At 49.3% G+C, this 16,130-nt stretch overlaps 1 protein-coding gene across 1 annotated transcript in view; it reads left to right on the top strand.

Moving 5' to 3' along the window:
- The window catches only part of LOC102428259 (echinoderm microtubule-associated protein-like 1), a gene marked incomplete at its 3' end in the record, with an annotated part of 54,947 nt that extends 38,841 nt beyond the window's left edge, over window positions 1-16,106 (top strand). The window contains exons 10-20 of the mRNA XM_006107298.1: window positions 758-892; window positions 1,631-1,730; window positions 2,737-2,891; window positions 4,165-4,290; window positions 4,793-4,924; window positions 7,498-7,565; window positions 8,757-8,845; window positions 12,936-13,033; window positions 13,132-13,219; window positions 14,664-14,759; window positions 15,976-16,106. Of these exons, the coding sequence (XP_006107360.1) occupies window positions 758-892; window positions 1,631-1,730; window positions 2,737-2,891; window positions 4,165-4,290; window positions 4,793-4,924; window positions 7,498-7,565; window positions 8,757-8,845; window positions 12,936-13,033; window positions 13,132-13,219; window positions 14,664-14,759; window positions 15,976-16,106 (1,218 nt within the window). The remainder of the gene's footprint in view (window positions 1-757; window positions 893-1,630; window positions 1,731-2,736; window positions 2,892-4,164; window positions 4,291-4,792; window positions 4,925-7,497; window positions 7,566-8,756; window positions 8,846-12,935; window positions 13,034-13,131; window positions 13,220-14,663; window positions 14,760-15,975) is intronic.
- Window positions 16,107-16,130: the final 24 nt, after the last annotated feature.

The following is a 16,130-nucleotide window of genomic DNA, read 5'->3' as shown; positions in this document are numbered from 1 at the left end:
GTCAAAAAGTTTGCCCACCCCTGCTGTAGACTAATCTCCTGGCACCTGTGTTCATGCCTCTAGTATCTGGTCAAGTGCTGACATTCCTGCTACGTTGCTAGGTGGGCAGTAACCAGAGGCAAGTTGTTATCCAGGTGTGAGAAGGTGTAACTGATTATCAAGCGGAAGGAGCAGGCAGGGTCTCGTTCCTCTGGCCAGGGTGCATAGGAACGAGATAACGGGGTGAAGGGTAACCCAAAGAGCTGCATTCCTGCATCCCACCGGCCCAGTCCCAGGAGGGACTCCCAGGGCGAGTGGTGCCGAATGTCCAGGAGCAGTGGAGCTGTGTAACACGCAGACTCCTAGGCCCTCCTCGAGGTCCCGTCACTAGATGGGGACAAGGCCTGGCACCTGCACGAGACGCACCCCAGCTGATTCTGCTGTTGGGCCGGGACTGGGATCCATGCCTGGATGAGGAGGGCAAATGCTTGCTGTTAAGTCCCCTCCTGCCCCTGCCCCTCCTTCAGCAAATGCCCGCTGCTGGGCCTGCTCTGCGCCCACTCCTGTGATGGGTCCTCACAGAGAGAGGGCCCCTGCCCTGCCCTCAGGCCACGGGCCAGTGGAGGAGAGAGACAGGAGAGGTCAAGGCCACAGGCTTGGTGTTTATAGACGATAAATTCAATGGGGAAAACGGAGAGGCTGGGGCTTAGCTTGAGGGCGTGGTTTATTTGTGGGGTCTTGCGAGATCTGAGACATGTGAGTGTCCTGTTTCGCTCAGTGCTCCAATGAAGCTGTGTTTGCCGTGGACTTCCACCCCACCGACACCAACATCATCGTCACCTGCGGAAAATCACACCTCTACTTTTGGACGCTAGAAGGAAACTGCCTCATTAAGAAGCAAGGATTGTTCGAGGTGAAGTTCAATTACATTGGTAGTTTGTTTTCACTGAGTGTCTGGTGACCAGCTTTGCTTATGACCAGGGAGCTGTCAGGCATCCGGTCTCAGAATTTTTTCAGTGGCCAGTGCGGGGGTGCAAGTGGGGGTGTCGTGACAAAGACTATTCCCAGATCCAGATCCCTAACAGGATTGGGGAGCCCCTGTGTCATGGGGATGACAGTGGTGAGGCCGAGGGGGAAGGTGGGCCGACACGGGCGCACAGGGAAAGGATGCCCGGAGCGGCCATGATGGCCAAGAGCAGCCGAGAAGGCACTTAGGGGTCATCTGGGGAGCCCACCTCTGCCAAGGGTGGTGACACTCTGCCTTTTAGTCAGGCCACGTGGGGCCTTGTGAGAGCCCGGGGAACAGCACATCTTCTCTGTGGGGACAATGCTGCTACACCCGGAGATGGAGTTAGAGTATCTTTATTCTGGGGCCAGGACCCCGCTCCACGGACTGTAGTCATAACAACAACACCCACCCCTAAGCCCCCTCCAACACCTTCCTCCGCTCGAACTGCCTGCAACGTTATACATCCCAGGAATTTCTTTAGAGCAGGTCATCTCACAGCGTAAGTGACGTAACGGTAGATGAACATGAAAAGCATCAGTGTGGGGGCTCCATCCAGCTGGGATTATCGTGAGTCTAGAGAGTGTTAACACAGACGAAAGGCTGCCTTGACTGACTGTATTTATGCATTTACAACATTTGCAGAAGCAAGAGAAGCCAAAGTTTGTTCTCTGTGTGACTTTTTCTGAAAACGGCGACACCATTACCGGAGACTCGAGTGGCAACATCCTGGTCTGGGGAAAAGGTAACGCCTGGTTGCTCCCAGAGCTGACGCTTTGGCGGTGTTCTGAAAAGTCAAAGGCGACTTCTGTAAGAATTGTCTCTCAGTGAGTCCACAGGCTGGCTGTGAAACCCCACGGTATGCAGGTACATACATGCACAGGAGCAGAGGAAAAGGGAGGGAAGGGTCCGTGACCCTCCGTCATCCTAAAAGACTGGTTAAGCCCAGATGTTATGACGGAATAATAGCTTTATTAGGAGATCTAGTAACATCGTAAGCATGAAGGCATCCATGACTGTTTGCTTAGCCATGGAATATTTAATAAGTATCTGGTTCACGTAGCATTTGGCAGATGTTATCGATCACCAGTATGTGAGAGGCAGCGTGCTAGACGCCGGGGCATACAGATGAGTCACACCCGAGTCCCCCGTGCCAGTGAGCAAACAGCGTGGTACGGAGGAGCCGTCACTCAGAGAACGTCCATTCAGTAACATTCAGTGAGCAGTTGTGCACGCTCACCGTGTGCCAGGAAAAGGAAAAGTACACCATCCCTGGCTCAGGACCTTAGAGTTCGGGCTGTGGTGAAGGTGGGAGAGACCCTCGGTGTTATTTCCAGCCAATGGGGTGACTTCTGTGGAGTCCCCGCTCCTCTGGGTGCCGGGTGCTTGCTACAGTGTTTTCTTCCCCCTTAGAACAGGCCAGTGGGAAAAGCAGAGGGGAAACTGAGGTAGGACAGGTAAGTCGCTTGGCCAGAGACACAGGTCCCCAGACTCGAGTCCCCGTTCTGAGCTCGGGTCCCTGGGTTCTCTTCACACTACCTTCCCATCAGCAAGTTTCCTTAACTGTACAGTAATCCTGCCCGTGCCTGCCTGGTGCTCTGTGAACGTCTGCAGATCAGACCCTTTATAGCTAGATTTACACGTCCGTGATGTTCTAACCGACAATGTCAACTTTAAAATAAGAGTGGAAGCGACGGGCAGAGGTGAGCCTCTTCGCAAGGGACTAAGGATGGTTTTCTTGGTGTGTCTAGGTACGAATCGAATAAGCTATGCCATTCAAGGGGCCCACGAGGGTGGTATTTTTGCACTTTGTATGTTAAGGGACGGCACCCTGGTGTCGGGAGGCGGGAAGGACCGGAAGCTCATTTCTTGGAATGGAAACTATCAGAAACTTCATAAAACTGAGGTAAGACAGCAAGCAGTACTATTGACATCCGTTTTGAACCTTCAACTGTTGTCCTAACCAGTTTCCTTGTTGGTTTGAAATCTTTAGCCTACAGTTTTGAAAGTTGTTTAGATAAAATTTTATTAAGTAGTGTAGTATTTTATTAAAATCCTGGAGGCAGTTTAAGTACAACTATTAACATGGGATTCGATGTATAAAATCTGAGGTGGTAACATATTTCACATTTAGAATATTTTTATAATAGAACCAATCTCACTTTTCCAAGGGAATATTGTCTACGTTCTTACTTACCATTAAAATCTTTCTCCTTTTGTTCACTGTAATCTCCAGGGTGTTGCTTTGGAGACATTATTGCTTTGAGCTCATGTTTATTGAGTATCTACTTTGCACCTGACTGAGTGCCAGCATGTTCTCTCGTGAGCTCTGAGACCTTGGCCATCTCTTTCACCCCCTTTTACCTGGTTAGCAGCCTGCAGACGGCAGGAGCCAGAGGCGAGAAATCCAATATTCCCTCCACACTCGCCCCCAGACCCCAGGAAATTATGAGCAGACGGATAGCGCATCAGTCTGACAGTCGATGGTCTTTCTCCCCACCGGAGAGTGGGCACGCTGAGCGCATTTCCTACCTGGAAGGCAGGTTCTCACACTCGTTACACCTTGTAGCCCGCGTTCCATCAGAGAGTGCCGCACCGTGCTTTGGTTGTAGAAGAACTTGGCTTTCTGATTATTGCTCTTAATAAAGGAAGGCTTTCATCTGAACTTGGAAATCACTTTCCCTTTCACGGAGTTGTGTGTTGTTGTTTTTCTAGAGAGAATGGAAGGGGATAGAAGGGGAGAGAGAGAGAGAGGAGAGAGATAGAAAGAAACATCAATGTGAGAGAGACACACATCCCTGTACGCCTTCTACTGGGGATGGAGCCCAGAACCCAGCATGTGCCCTGACCAAGAATCAAACTGTGACCTCCTGGGTTCATAGGTTGACACTCAACCACTGAGCCACATCAGCCAGGCAAAAAATGCTTTACTCTTTATTATTTTTTTAACAGCCTTACTCTTGCTGGGTTTTCTGGGTTTTTTAAGGAATATAAAATGTTCAGAGTTTAAAAGTAAGATTTGGGGTTTTGATCATTCACTCAGCCATTTGATTGTGGACCTTTCCCTGTCTCTCCGTGTATAGCTGTGTGTGTATGTATGTGTGTGTGACAGGAGCTGTCGTCATGGTATATAAGCAAGTATTTTTAATGACGCCTTCCATCTTCTCTTTTCAATGCAGATTCCAGAACAGTTTGGTCCGATACGGACGGTGGCCGAGGGGAAAGGCGACGTGATCTTGATAGGCACCACCAGGAACTTTGTCCTGCAGGGCACGCTGTCAGGGGACTTCTCGGCCATCACTCAGGTGCGTCCCGTAGGCCCACCCCCTCCATCCCTGTTACAGAATGTGAGAAGCTGATAAAGCACCATACAGAGGGGGCTACTGCTGTGTTTTATATGAGCACAGCCTGTCTGCGCTGCGGGAGTTCCCGCTGGCTGTCCTGACTGAGGTGGGGGAGGAAGACACTCTGATGAGATTAACTGTAAACCATGCAGCAAGCCTAGTTTGTAATCCTTGAAAGCTCCCGGGCCCAGCGGCGTGGCTCAGTGGTTGAGAGTCAGCCTATGAACCAGAAGGTCACGGTTCAATTCCCAGTCAGGGGACATGCCCGGGTTGTGGGTTCGATCACAGGTGTGGGGAGTGCAAGAGAATCGATAATTCTCTTTCATCAACTGATGTTTCTATCTCTCCCTCTTCCTTCCTCTCTGAAATCAATAAAAATATATTGTAAAAAAGAATGAAAAGGAAAGCTCCCGAATGCTGGTTGTAGTGTTTCAGAGTGCGTGCATATGTCTTGGCTCTTTAGGGTCACACTGACGAGCTCTGGGGACTGGCCATCCACGCCTCCAAGCCCCAGTTCCTGACCTGTGGGCACGACAGACATGCCACTCTCTGGGACGCCGTCGGTCACCGGCCCGTCTGGGACAAGATAATAGAGGTAGGTGTGCACGTTACATCCATTTTCCTTGTAGAAATTCATCTGGAACATGTTCATTTATTTATTTGCATGAAATTGATAGATGTTAAATTGTCCCGATGCAAATGTCACTTAATTTATCGATTCGAATTGTGTTGCTTTAAGCGTTCCTGAGTGGTCTCACCTGTGTAATTGTGAAGGTTGCTGTCAAACATTTTTCTTTTTTTAATATATTTTTATTGATCTCAGGGAGGAAGGGAGAGGGAGAGAAAGAGAGAAACATCAGTGATGAGAGAGAATCATTGATCAGCTGCCTCCTGCACGCCCCACACTGGGGATGGAGCCTGCAACCCAGGCATGTGCCCTGACCAGGAATCTAACCGTGACCTCCTGGTTCATAGGTTGACGTTCAACCACTGAGCCGCACCAGCCGGGCACTGTTGAACTTTTTGACAGCAAGTCAGTCCCTCTGAGTCGGTGGTTGGGTTTCCTGACTGCGCCCGTCCACTGGCTTAGAGCTGAGAAGCCCTTGTTTGAGCCTGCATTCTGTTCACAATGTACCTTTGGAATGAGAATTATAAACTGTTCTAAAAGCGTACAGTTTCTCTCCACAACGCGATGATAACGGCAAAGCTTTCGTTTTAAAGTCCGCATCTCTGTGATTTTTATGAAAGGCCTCAGTTCACATAGCACAGCGCTGAACCGTCCTCCTACGCGTAAGGCAACCGTGACTGCACGTATTGAGCGCCGTTTGCATACCGAGCACCGTGGGTGCATTAACGACCCTGGTGCAGTCCTGCCAGTTGAAGTCTTTGTACCCTGCTCTTATTGATTCGGACACTGAGGCTTAGAGGCGTCACATCGCTTGCCAAGGTCACTGAGTTGGTGACAGAGCCAGTGTTCACCCAGCTCAGCCTGATCCCAGACCCAGGGTCTTCCATTGCTCCCACTGCTGTTGGCCAGGAGCACATCCTGCAGGGCCCCGTGTTAGGGGGCTCCTCTGTGACCCACACGCCCTGCAGCCCGCACAGTTGCCAGCATGCCCCAGCGCGCCGATCTGAGTCTCCGCCGCCTGCTTTTTGCTTTCAGGGAAGGTCAGGTCGCTGGGAGAGCAGATCATGGGATGCCAGAGCCTGAGGGGTGGCCCGGGGTGGCAGGGCATGGCTACAGGAGGTCCTGCCTTGTACCTGTCCCCACGCAGGGGCTTCATGTATGAAAAATACATGAGGGGTTTGTGCAGATCTGACAGCAGCCACCGGCACAGCAGGGACAGTGGCGGTCCGGGAGGGTGGCCGGCCCTGAGGCCTCGGCCAGCACAGAGCCCTGCTGAAAGCAACCCGGGCACACGCCGGCTCCTGCACCAGGCTGTGAGCTCCCTCCACCTGCATAAGGGTGGGGACTGACCCGGACGCCAGAAACATCCAGAGTTAAGTCCTGCCGCCTTTCTCCTCTGGCCATGTGGCCTGGACAAGACCTCCCTGAACCTCAGTGCCTTCATCTCACGAATGATTTGCTGGAGCCTCGAGGGGCCGTGACCTCTGTCTGTGTGACCGTGGCGGCCTGAGCTTCACTACAGCTCCCACTTTGGAAAAAGCGTCGCAATAACAGAATCAATACCGGAAGAGCTTCTGGTCGCATCTTCTTAGTTTATCCAGAAGTTTCTCCTTCTCCCAATTCTGTTTCCCTTGCTGCTCTTTCCTTGTCTTCCCGGGATTAACCTCTTCTCACTTCAGTGTGTCCTAAACACCCTGCCAGGTGACCCTCTGTCTGTCACAGATTCGATCCTGCACTCTTTCTCCTGGAAGAAAAAGACCACTCACTGTGCTATTTCCTAGTGACCACAGTCCTTAGCATAGCAACGCAGCCCCATTCCCAGTGTCACCGCACGCTTCCCCGTCCCCCACCCCGTGAACTCGGCATCGTAAACCCACTGCCGTTTCTCAGCTGGGCCCCAAACTACATTGCTTCCACCTTTTTTATCACGTTACTGTCCCCTTAACCCTTGATCCCCCAAAATACCGGTGTGTCTACTTCCACATTCACCACCGAGGGGTCCTCCTGTGGCAGAAGGCGGAGTCAGGCCGTCTGCCTCCACCCAGCCTCCGCCCAGCCTCCCTGTCTGCCTCCTCTGACTCCCGGCTCCTGGGACCCCACAGCTTGTCACCCACCACGTTCCATCTTGTATCAGTTAGCATTGAACACGTGTGTGTACCCCCAGACCCAAGTGGGAGCGGGCCTTGCTCATCTCTGATCCTTCCAGGGCTCCAGGCTGCCCCACACTCAACCAGAGTCCACCTAACTAACGGCACAGGTGCAGTGGGCATGCGTCCCAACCGATGGCGCTCACCCCGCGGCCTGGGGTCACCTGCGCCGGCTCCCAGGACTTAGAGGACGGGCGCACACTTCCTGCCTGCCACCTGACTACTGTAGCTGTGAAAGGGTGTGAGACAGAAAGGGAAAGTCCCAGTTTCCTCCCTGGAGAGGAAAGAGATTTAAAATGGGGCCACACGGCCCTGAGGGACTAGGGCTGTGCTGTGTTTTTATGCTACCGTGCTGTCTGGCCATCAATTTACACTTCCTTTAAAATATTTTAGGATCCAGCTCAGTCTTCTGGTTTTCATCCTTCAGGGTCTGTGGTTGCAGTTGGAACACTGACCGGGAGGTAAGTCCACAGCAGTGCGCTGTGCTCACGGTTCAGGGAGTGTGTTTCCCCAGCCTCTGGTGACTTACCAAGTGAGGCCAGAACCCCAAAGGGAAATGAAGACAGGGTCCTTCACGTTTTGGCCCTGGGGGAAGCTGTGGCCCCCTCCTGGAGGAGCACACACGTGCATGCACAGGCACACACTAGGCACATGCACACACGTGCACATGTACACACGCACGCACGCACACACACACCCTTGTATCCAGTTTCACAGGATGAGTTGCTCCTCGAGCCCTCTGCTGCCCGTGGTGGGAGGAACCTCAATTCGGAATCGAGCAAGGAAGCATTTCACAGCACTGAGAATTTAAAATGCTTTAAATGCTGCCCTTTCAGAATTTTAGAAACCGCCCCGATCCCGAGCCTCAGATTCAGACTCAGCTCACACTTACTGTGCCTCCGAAGGCCAGGCAGCAGATCGGTGCTGGAGCTCCCGCCTCTCCGCTTGGAGAGTGGGTCATCCGCTGTTGGACATTTGCCGAGTGCTGTGTCCTTATTAGGGATTCGGACCATTTCTGCATCTGTTACAGCCTGCACTGACTTAGCCCTGGGTCTGCACAGTGGTTCTGGGCCCCAACCCCCACCTGACAGCTGAGGAAACAGCCCAGAGGGGTTAACCTCAGACACCAGCCCTCTGCTCACTCTTCCGTTCCCTCCATCGTTTCTTTCACCCGGCTGGTTGCACGCCAGCATTCCCGGAGGTCAGACACTCCATGCAGTTGGGCACATCACCACCCCTGAGGGTGTCCCAGCCCCACCCCGGCACCTGTTCTGCTTCACCCTGCGGTGGGGCCATGCAGGGGGTCCCTTTGCCACTTCCTGTGGCCACAACCCCGAGTTAGGTGTTGGCCCCGCTTCTCTGCCCAGAGCTGTCCCTCCTTTTACATGGAAGTGACAAAACTCAGACCTAAGGAAGCCGTCATAGCCTCGGTAACCAATCATTCCTGGTGTCAGGGTGTGCTCCATGGTAGGGTATGCTCGCAAGTAGGACCTATTCTGTACATGGAAGCTGGGAATGGTGTTCTTGCTAAGTAATACAGAGGACTTATTAAGCCCTTAGGTTAAAGTTTCTAATAGTCTGACTGTTATTGTAATAGTCTTGCTTCACCCTCCACTAAACCACGTATTGTACTTTTCTCCTGTTGGCAACAGGTGGTTTGTGTTTGACACAGAAACAAAAGACTTGGTCACCGTGCACACGGATGGGAACGAGCAGCTGTCCGTCATGCGGTACTCGCCAGGTGAGCGCGCACCGCCCCGGGAGGTTCTGTGCAGATGTCTTTACAGGAAGTTTCACACGCCTCCCCAGAATGGTCACTATGCTTGTGTTGTTGTCTAACTCTTTATTATGGAAATTTTTAAACAAACAAAACTGGACAGAAGAGCATAATGAGCCCCCGTGTATCCGTCACCTGCTGCAGCACTACGGACTCTCAGCCAGTCTCGTTCATGTCTTTTATTAGAGCCCCGCTGCCCCCATGTCATTTTGAAGCAGTTCACAGACATCTTAGCCTTTCTTCCGTTAGTATCGCTGTGTCTCAGAAAAGTGAGGACTCTTTTTTAGCAGCTTTGCTGTGTCTCAGAAAAGTGAGGACTCTTTTTTAGCAGCTTTATTGAAATATAATCTACATATGACAGTTTACCCATTATAAACGTATAACTCATTGATTCTTAGTGAATTAGTAGAGTTGTGCAACATCACCACAGTCCGTTAGCAATTAATCTCCGCCTCCACCCCCAGTTCTGGCACCCTCTAATGTGCTGTGCTGATCTTCGAATGGCCTGTTCTGGACATTTCATATCAGTGGAATAAGACAACATGTAGCCTGTTACATAGGCTTCTTCTTTTTAGAATAATGTTTTTGAGATTAATTTATGTTATTGTGCATGTATCAGTACTTTATTCCTTTTTTAATTGAATTTTGGGGGTGGCATTGGTTAATAAAATTATTCCTATAATACATTAACTATATATTGTAGTGTGTGTTCACCACTCCAAGTCAGGTCTACTTCCATCACCATTTATCCCCCCTATATATCCCTTTTTAATTACTGGATGGTATTCCATTTTGTGGATATACCACATTTTCTTTATTCATTTATCAGTTAACAGACACTAGGATTGTTTCTGTGTTTTGGTTATTAGGAGTAACGCTGCTATGAACAGTTATGATATGTACTTTTTGTAGACATTTGTTTTCATTTTGCTCGGGTGAATTCCTAGGAGTGGAATTGGTGGATCATAGGGTGAATTTATGTTTAACATCTGATGAAAATGCTTTCCAAAGTGGCTGCCCCACTTTACAGTCCCACCAACACTGTGTCAGGGGTCTAGTTTCTCCACATCCTCACCAACACCTGCCATAGTCTGTCTTTTTCAGTAGAGCCCTCCTAATAGAGGTGTAGTGGTTTCTCAGGTGGTTTTAAGATACATTTCCATAAAGACTGTCAGAGAGGTTAAGCATCTCTTCATGTATCTACCAGTCATTTCTGTATCTTCTTTGATGAACTCTCTACCCAAATATTTTGCCCATTTTTAATTGGGTTGCTTATCTTACTACTGAGTTGTAAGAACTCTTTCTATATTCTATGAGGTCTTTATCAGCTATATGATTTGCAAATGTTTTCTCTCAGTGTATGGCTTGTCTTTTCATTTTCTTAATGGGGTCTAAAAAAGCAGATGTTTTAATTTTGATGAAGTCCAGTTTATCCATTTTATTCTTTTATGGATCTTGTTATGGTGTCATAGTCAAAAGTCACAAAGATTTTCTCCTATGCTTACTTTTAGAAAGGTTATTGTTTTAGCCATTATATGTAGGTCTATGATCCATTTTTGAGTTAATGCTTGTGTATGGTGAGAGGTCAGTCTAAGTTTATTTATTCTGCATGAAGATATCCAGTTGTCCCATCACCATTTGTTGAAAATACAATTCTATCCCTATTGGATTATCTTGACACTTTTGTCAAAAGTCCATTAACATGCCCTAGCCGATTTGGCTCAGTGGATAGAGTGTCAGCCCGAAGACTGAAGAGTCCTGGGTTCAATTCTGGTCAAGGGCACATATTCGGGTTGCTGGCTCGATCCCATGTGGGAGGCACCTAATTGATGTGTCTCTCTCACATCGATGTTTCTCTCTCTGTGTCTCTCTCCTCCCTTCCACTCTCTCTAAAAAACAATGGAAAATATCCTCAGGTGAGGATTAACAACAACAGAAAATCCATTAGCAATAAATATAAAGGTTAATGTCAAGATTCTCAGTTCTATTCCTTCATTTATATATCTAACCATATACCAGTATCACACAATTTTGATTATTGTACTTTTGCAGTAATTTTTAAAATTGAATAGTGTAATTACTCCAATTCTGTTCTTTTTCAAAATTGTTTGACTTATTTTAGGTCCTTATCATGTCTATGTAAATTTTAGAATCAACTTGTCAAGTTCTAATTTTAAAATCTACCAGGATTCTCAACCTTCTGGCCCTTTAAATGCAGTTCCTCATGTTGTGACCCAACCATAAAATTATTTTCATTGCTACTTCATAACTGTAATGTTGCTACTGTTATGAATCATAATGTAAATATCTGCTATGCAGGATGGTCTTAGGCGACCCCTGTGAAAGGGTCGTTCGACCGCCAAAGGGGTCACGACCCACAGGTTGAGAACCGCTGTTATAGATCAATATGGGGAGAATTGCTATCTTTACAAGATTGAGTCTTATAATCCTTGAACTTAGAATGTCTCTCCATTTATTTAGATCTTCAATTTTTATCAGCAATGTTTTACAGTTCTCAGTGCACAAGTCTTATACTTCCGTTGTTAAATTTGTTCCCAAGTTGCTTTTTATGCCATTGTGAATGAAGTTGTTTTTTCTTTTGTTTTCAGAATGTAGTTTGCTAGTATAGAGAAATAAATTTTTTTTGCACATGGATCTTATATCTGTGACTTTTCTAAACTCTTTTATTAGTTTTAGTAGGTTTCTTTGTGTGTAAAATTCTTGGGATTTTCTTCATACAGGAGCATGTCATCTGCAAACAATGACAGTTTTACTCATCTTTTTAAATCTGGGTGCCTTTATTTTTTTCCTTATTGCATTTGCTAGAACCTCCAATGTGATGATGAACAGAAATGGCAAAATGGGTCCTAGCCTTGCTCCCAGTCTTAGGGTGAAACAGTCATTTATTGTTAAATATCATGAGGAAGTTCCCTTCCATTCCTAATCTGGTTGGTTTTTATTATGAATGGGTGTTAGAATTTGCCAAATGCTTTTTCTGTATCTATCAAGATGATCATGTAGTTTTTGTCATTTTATCAATATGGTGCATTACATTAATTTCAGATGTTAAGCCATCTTTGCATTCCTGGGATAAATCTCACGTGGTCATGGTATCTAATCCTTTTTATATTTTGCTGGATTCTGTTTAATATTCTGTTACGGATTTTTGCATCCATGTTTATGAAGGATATTGGTCTGAAGTTTTCTTGTGATGGTTTTGTCTGGCTTAGTTATGAGACTGCTATTGGCCTACAGGGAAACTTGGAAAATGTTTCTTCTTTGTTCATTTTCTGAAAGAGTTTATCAAGGATTGGTGTTATTTCTTTATTAAATATTTGATAGAATTCATGTGAATTCAGTGAGCCATCAGGGCTTTTCTTTGTAGGAAGGTTTTTAATTTCTAATTTAATTTCTCAGCTTCTTATAGATCTATTCAAATGTTTTGTTTTTTCTTAAGTCGGTTTTGGTGATTTTTACATCTGAGTTGTCTAATTTATTGGCATAAAGTTGTTCATAACATTTGTTTTTAATCCTTTTCATCTTTCTGAGGTTGGTAGTGAAGTCTTCTTTCATTCTTGAATCTGGTAACTTGTATTTTCTCTCCTTTTTTCTTGGTCAATCTAGTTACAGATTTGTCAACTTTGTTGATCTTTTCAATAATCAGGCAGAGGGGGGCAGTGTGCACAGAGATGAGGCGGGAAGGGCCTCCCAGGCCGGGGAGGAGGCCGTGTTCAGAGGCCTGAGAACCTGCAGCTCCGTGAGCAGTGAGTGGCTACATCCTGGAGGGCCTTGTGGCCCCACTTACAAACTGAGCCTCGGTCCCTCCACTTCTGAGCGGGAAAGGGTGTTATAAGGAGAGGAACTGGCCAGGTGCGATTTCCAAAAGGTAGTCCTAGAAGTGGGAGAGGAGTCATTCAAGCACACATTTTCTTTTTGAAATAACTCATTAATCTGACTTGTTTTCTAAATCTGTGATGGCACCTAGCATTACCCCTTATAATTGATCAAGTGTTTATTTTTAATAATTGAATTATAATCTGCCATATCTTTGTAGACGGGAATTTCTTAGCAATAGGCTCCCATGACAACTGTATCTATATCTACGGAGTCAGTGACAATGGGCGGAAGTACACACGAGTCGGCAAATGCTCGGTAAGCCTCCTGATTTCTCATGCCCGTGTCGGGGGTCATTACTGTTGGTCAGGAGCTCATCAGACACGGGAACCTCATAGGCTGTGTTCCTCTCCCAGGGTCATTCCAGCTTCATTACTCACCTGGACTGGTCTGTAAACTCACAGTTCCTCGTGTCAAATTCTGGAGACTACGAAATCCTTTACTGTGAGTAGCACCCAGGGTTACGTTTCCTCTGAGACCAAAGCTGGCCTCCTGCCAAACCCGCTTCCCGTACACCTCGGGCCTCGGCTGTGTCCTCTGTGAAACAGATGGTGGGCCGGGCCCCTTGCAAGTCCTTCCCAACGCTGAGACGCCTGAGACCGGGCCGACCATGGTCCTGTCGAGGAGATAAGGGCCCCGGGAAGGAGAAGGCCAGGCTCTGCAGAGAGAAGCCGGAGGGGGCAGCTGTGGCAGAAGAGAGTGGGGTCAGAGCCGTCACAGTGAGAGGGACCCCGTGGGGACATCATCCCCCTGAGGCAGACCATGAAGGCTCTCCCGCCTGGGTGACAGCAGCCCCCTGGGATCCCTCCTCCTCTCCCAACCCCTCTGGCTGGTGTCTGTGCCCAGGCAGGACCTGGGAGTGGTGAGGGTCATAATGGCTGGCACTTACTGAGCACATGGTGCATGCCGTGCTCTGCTTCGGCAAACACTTGCCAAGCACCTGCCGCATGCCCAGCTCTGGCTAAACATGGCCGGGGGTAAGGGAGGGCGGGGGGGGGCAGGGCACAGAGCATGAGGGCCTGGGCTCCACCTGCTGGAAGGTACTGAAAAGTGCTGCTCTGACCTCCATCTCCTTCAGGAGCCACAGCACTTGCAGGCTCATCCCCTTTTGTAAACAAGGAAATCGGGCCCAGACAGGAGGCCATAGGCATCAAGGCCAGCGGGGGGACGGGAAGGTGGGTGATCACCCAGTTGTTGAAGAGCTCGGACAGGCAAGGCAGCTGGAGGTGGAGGGAAGGAGAAGATACCTGGGCCAGGACCGTGCCCCCTCCAGCAGGGCTGGCAGCCAGGGGCAGCCCTCCCGCCCTCTCCAAGGTCCTGCCTTGTGCGGGGCAGAAACGGGGGAAGGTTTTCAGGGACAGGCCCTGGGTCTCTAGACTCTTCTCAGACACAGTCTCACACTTCACTAGTAAGAGCTCATTTGGGGAACAAACCAGTCACCTGGGAGGCCATAGGTACTTGGTTGACTGGTTTTCATAAGCTTGGGGTTAAAGGGATTGGTGTGTGTGTGTGTGTGTGTGTGTGTGTGTGTGTGTGTGTGCGCGCGCGCGCGCGCGCGCTTCTATGTGGGGGAGGGAGAGAGATAGGGAGCTCAAGTTGTGTTCAGGGCTCCAGGGGGCACAGGAGCAGGTGGAGGCCTAGGAGCCAGAGGATGGTCAAAGAGAAGAGAAGCCAGACTGGGGGAAACAGACCCAGGGAGGGAGGTGGGAAGCCAGCGAGGAAGTGGTGGGCCCCTCGCAGGCCCCGGGCTGGGCTCAGTGCCGGCCAGGAGTGCGATTCCCCTGGGCTGGGAGGTGGATCCGGTCCCTTTCCTGAGGGCCCTGCCACACCCCAGAAAGAGAGGGGTCTTTTGCTCAGATGTCACCACACCTGCGTTTGCTTTTTCCAGGGGTTCCCTCCGCATGCAAGCAAGTCGTCAGTGTGGAAACTACAAGAGACATCGAGTGGGCTACATACACCTGCACTTTGGGATTCCACGTCTTTGGTAAGTTTCCGCAGCTTTCACGCGGTTCAGATGTAAGTGTGTCCACTTTCAGAATACTCCCCTAACGGTCAGGGAGCCTCGGAGTCGCCAGTTTCGTCAGCGTGCTGAGCCGCTGTGTGTGTGAGGCCCGCAGGACCCAGTCCCTGCAGCTCCGGGAGGGCCGGGCGAGAGGAGTCAGGACACGGTGTCCACCCTTTCCCTGTGTGTGATGGTTGTGCCCGAGTTCCTGGGCAGATGAGCAGACGGCACTCAGTCAATTCACTCATCCTTTGTTAGTTATTACTCCATCTTCTTGGTCCTTAAACTCGAATTTTCACTTCTAAGTTCAGATTAGGAATATATTCCTAAATGATCTAAATTAAATTGCCACAATACAGTATTTATAACCTCTTTCTGCAAGACTATAGGTCAGTCATTTGGTCAGAATTTCATAACTCTGTTTAGAGCTGGCATTTTACCAGTTTCTGGCCTTAAGAGCGAGGACCCCCTAGGTTTACTGTGGAATTGTAGGCTGGAGATATAGATTCACACACAGCTCACTACCGCTCAAACCGACCGGGACCTAAGACGGTTCCTTTAGCAAGGGCCTCGAGTTACCACCCAGAGCAAGTCTTCCAGCCCACCAGAGCCAGAGCTGCTGCCTCCCCCGGCCCACGGCAGGCAGACACGACACCTGCCTGGTGTCAGCAAGCAGCAGCCACAAAGAGCTGACCCCAGGAAATGTCTGAAAGGCACACTCAGACTCAGAGTTAAAAAGTTCTTGGGAGAGACTTTCATATATAAAGAGTTGCCTGGAAAAAAGAACAGGACACTGCATCCTTGAGAACTAGTCAGCTTCCCATCAGACACTTGGGGACAAAAGAAAGGCATTGTGTCCAGAAGCAGGGTTTCTGGCGCACTTTGTGCTGTATTGTCAGGAAGCCCCCCCCCAAAAAAGGACAAAAAAGAAGGGGCCCCCAAAAGGTAGGAGCCCAGCGAGCCTGTTGTTGCTCCTGTCCTGCCACAGAGCAGGGCTGAGCCTTGAAGGGGTTCTTGGGAGGCCTGGAGTGAGCCGCTCACAGGAACAGGGAGAGACCCAGAACCAGACAGAGCGCTCTCTTGGCCCTGGTCTAAGCCTGGGACGTGGGCGATTTTACTCTGGTGAGAGTTTAAAGCAGTCCCCACGCAGTGGCAGTGTTTCTGGTATTTCCCATGCTGTCTGTGGTCTTCGTTTTAGGAGTGTGGCCTGAAGGCTCGGACGGGACCGACATCAATGCCGTCTGTCGGGCCCACGAGAAGAAAGTCCTGTCGACGGGCGATGACTTCGGCAAAGTGCACCTCTTCTCTTACCCTTGTTCGCAGTTCAGGGTAAGGACCGGTCTTCACAAACCT

The sequence above is a fragment of the Myotis lucifugus genome, unplaced genomic scaffold, assembly GCF_000147115.1.
Source record: "Myotis lucifugus unplaced genomic scaffold, Myoluc2.0 scaffold_1096, whole genome shotgun sequence".
Taxonomy (NCBI): Eukaryota; Metazoa; Chordata; class Mammalia; order Chiroptera; family Vespertilionidae; genus Myotis; species Myotis lucifugus.
The sequence above is the reverse complement of the archived record's forward strand: the minus strand, read 5'-3'. Positions and strand labels throughout refer to the sequence as shown.